We start from the raw sequence: 2895 nt of genomic DNA, 5'->3' as shown, positions 1-2895 counted from the left end.
TCGTCGAGGACAGGAACCGATTCGGCTGATTCTGCCGTCGTTGCAAAGGTCTGGACGTGTTGAAATGCCAATGCACAAAAGAGAATCACATAGACTATTCTGCGCAACCGCATGTTCATGGTAATTTATCCTTTTGGATGACGATGATGATGATGATGATGACGAAAAAATAGCAAAGACGGCCCACTGGAACACGGAAAGGCTCGCGAGGAATGAAGAACTTACACAACCCGCTCCGCCACCCGCGCCTGTGGTGGCAAAAAAGAGGCGTGAAGAGTTAAAACACTGCGCCCGGAGCCATGGTGCAGGCATGCAAGGGTGTATCGGTGCAAAAAGCAGAACATAGGACCGGATGGTCCCAGCAACCCAGGCTCTCGCCGTTGCCGTTACATTTCCTTCTTCCTTGAAGGCGGACTCGGACCACGCGGCCGGGGATGGCCTATGCTGGTGGAGGAGGGCCATTTGGACGCAGACTTTCGCTCTGACATTGTCGTATGAGAGGCAGGATGGTTTGCAAGGGTCCCAATCGGCAAAGAATTCCTATACGGGAATTGTTTTCTCCTAGACTTTGCGAACCGATTCGATCTGCCGAAACCTTTTGAACCTTATTCCTTTTCTTCCATGCTCGAGACAGACATCGTTACCACCAGGATCATGAATGTATTCAGCAATATAGTCAATCGATTTGGCCGGGAGAGTCAGGATGGCGCCTTAACTCCCTCCACCATCCAGCGGGTACGTGATATCTTCACACTTGTCACAGGGCGAGGGGAGTTCTTTCCACCGCTAAAGGCAGCCAGGGTTCACTTGTATGAAAAATGTCGAAATCATGTATTTGCATAACTTCATAATGAGTACGACACACCACACGTCAGACCGTTGTGGTAGTGACGGGTGCTACAGGCTATATTGCGAGCCACATCGTCAGGGTGTTGTTGGAAAATGGTTTCAAAGTTAGGGCAACGGTCCGCGATCCCAGCAACAAGGCGCGTCTGAAGGTAAGCATTAAGTACGAATTTGTGCAAGAACGCTTGGCTAATCTTGAATTTCCTTCTCAGTGAAGCTGGATTCAATCTACCGTTCACCCTCAACAGAAGATTTTGTGCCCCCGCGGCGTGACCAAATTCGAACGGATTGTCGATAAACAGTCAATTACCGCTTACTGATCTCTCCTAAATGCCCGATTCCGCCATATTCCAGTTCCTCAGCGATCTTCCCGGAGCGTCCGAGCGGTTGACTTTCCACAAAGCCGATTTACTGGCTCCCGGCTCGTTCGACGAGGTATGCGCTGGCGCCACTTGCGTTATTCACACGGCCTCCCCCGTGCCTCTGGAAATGCCTGATGACCCCAACGCAGCCGTGGTCGTTCCCGCCGTAGAAGGTACAAAGAATGTGTTCGAGTCGATTCTCAAGGCAGGGAGCATCAAGCGTGTGGTTCTGACCTCCTCCATCCGCGCCGTCTTTGGCTTTGGGAACGAGAAACCTCCCGGATACGTGTACTCGGAGGAGGATTGGAACACGACATCCAGGCTGGAGAACAACCAGGCGTACAGCTTGAGCAAGACCCTGGCCGAGAAGACAGCGTGGGAGTATGCCGAGAAGGTGGGGAAAGACGGGAAGAAACCTGAATGGGACCTGGTAGCGATTCAGCCGGGCTTGGTCTTCGGCCCATCCCTGTCCGGGCGAGAGGACTCGATGAGCCTAACTCTGTTCAAAAACCTAGTAACGGGCCATCAATCAGGCATGGTGAATCTGGCCTGGGGTGTGGTTGACGTCCGAGATGTCGCCACCCTGCACGTGGCGGCCCTGACCAACACTCAAGCCTCCGGGCGCTACATCGCCACAAGTGCCACGCTCTCCTTCCAAGAGATCATTGACACGGTTCGCGCCAAAATTAACCGCCGTTTGCCCAGGTACGCGGTGCCCAAGGCCTTCCTTTGGATTGGGTATTACTCAGGCTTGGCGGGGAAGCAGCTCTCTTGGGAGGACATTGCTTACAACGTGGGAAATCCTGTACTCTTCAGCAATGCAAAAGCTACGAAAGAATTGCTTCCAGAAGGCTTCATCGAGCCAGCGAAAACGTTTGGAGACATGTACGATAATTTGACTGAGGTCGGCATCATTCCCGAGGGTAATTAAAATCATCATGTATGCCAGGAAAGAGAGGATTTGTCCGTTGGCGTCGGGGCTCCTGATTCATAGCATGTGTGAAAATCATCTACAGTCCACGGACGCTGAAGCACTTAGATTACTAACACGTTAGAAGATGCGCGCATAAAGCGGCAAAAAAATTGGACAAAAGAGGGCAGTACGCTGGAGAATGTTCATGGCCAATAGACGAGGCAAAAGCACCTTCTGAACACACGTAATCTATGAACTTCAACAAGTCCTGGTTCAGAATTGTTGTTTTTAAAACGTACGCAATCATTCGGTAGCCCATCAATAAATGATAGATAACGATGTGACAAGGATGAACGAGAGGTTAGGTTTCCCGTAAAAATATTCAGTAAGAAACGAGATGAAACGGCCGTGTGTGCAAAAGAAAGGAATTCATGCAAAGGAAAGAGTGGCCAAGGCCCTAAAATTTTCAGGCAGGCTCAATTCCTACTTTTGGTTCGTGCTTCGTACATACTCACATGGCTGAGCCGCCTGTCTGACCAGTCGACGGCCCTCGTGAGCCCTTAGCTCGTAACTTATGGTGTCTTTACCGTCTTTTACCTCTTTTCACATAAACCATGGCGGGAAAGCAGTTTTAATCTCGTTTTGTCTCGCGGCTCTTTCAGCCGTGTAAGTTGTATGTGTGTTTCGAAAACGCATCTCTCACACCCGTGCCCCCGGTCCCGAATTGTCATCAGTCATTCAATAGCCTCAGGAATCTTTCACACGGTATATCCC

General features: G+C 50.7%; 1 protein-coding gene across 1 annotated transcript; it reads left to right on the top strand.

Annotated features, from left to right (window-relative positions):
- Window positions 1-630: 630 nt before the first annotated feature.
- NGA_0499501 (nad-dependent epimerase dehydratase) lies at window positions 631-2566 on the top strand. The gene is made up of 3 exons (XM_005853855.1): window positions 631-735; window positions 876-998; window positions 1201-2566. The coding sequence occupies exons 1-3, from the start codon at window positions 655-657 to the stop codon at window positions 2137-2139; spliced, it is 1143 nt and encodes a 380-aa protein (XP_005853917.1). The 5' UTR covers window positions 631-654; the 3' UTR covers window positions 2140-2566.
- Window positions 2567-2895: the final 329 nt, after the last annotated feature.

Source organism: Nannochloropsis gaditana, assembly GCF_000240725.1.
Source record: "Nannochloropsis gaditana CCMP526 unplaced genomic scaffold scaffold705, whole genome shotgun sequence".
Classification (NCBI taxonomy): domain Eukaryota; class Eustigmatophyceae; order Eustigmatales; family Monodopsidaceae; genus Microchloropsis; species Microchloropsis gaditana.
This window is presented reverse-complemented; position numbering and strand designations above follow the sequence as displayed.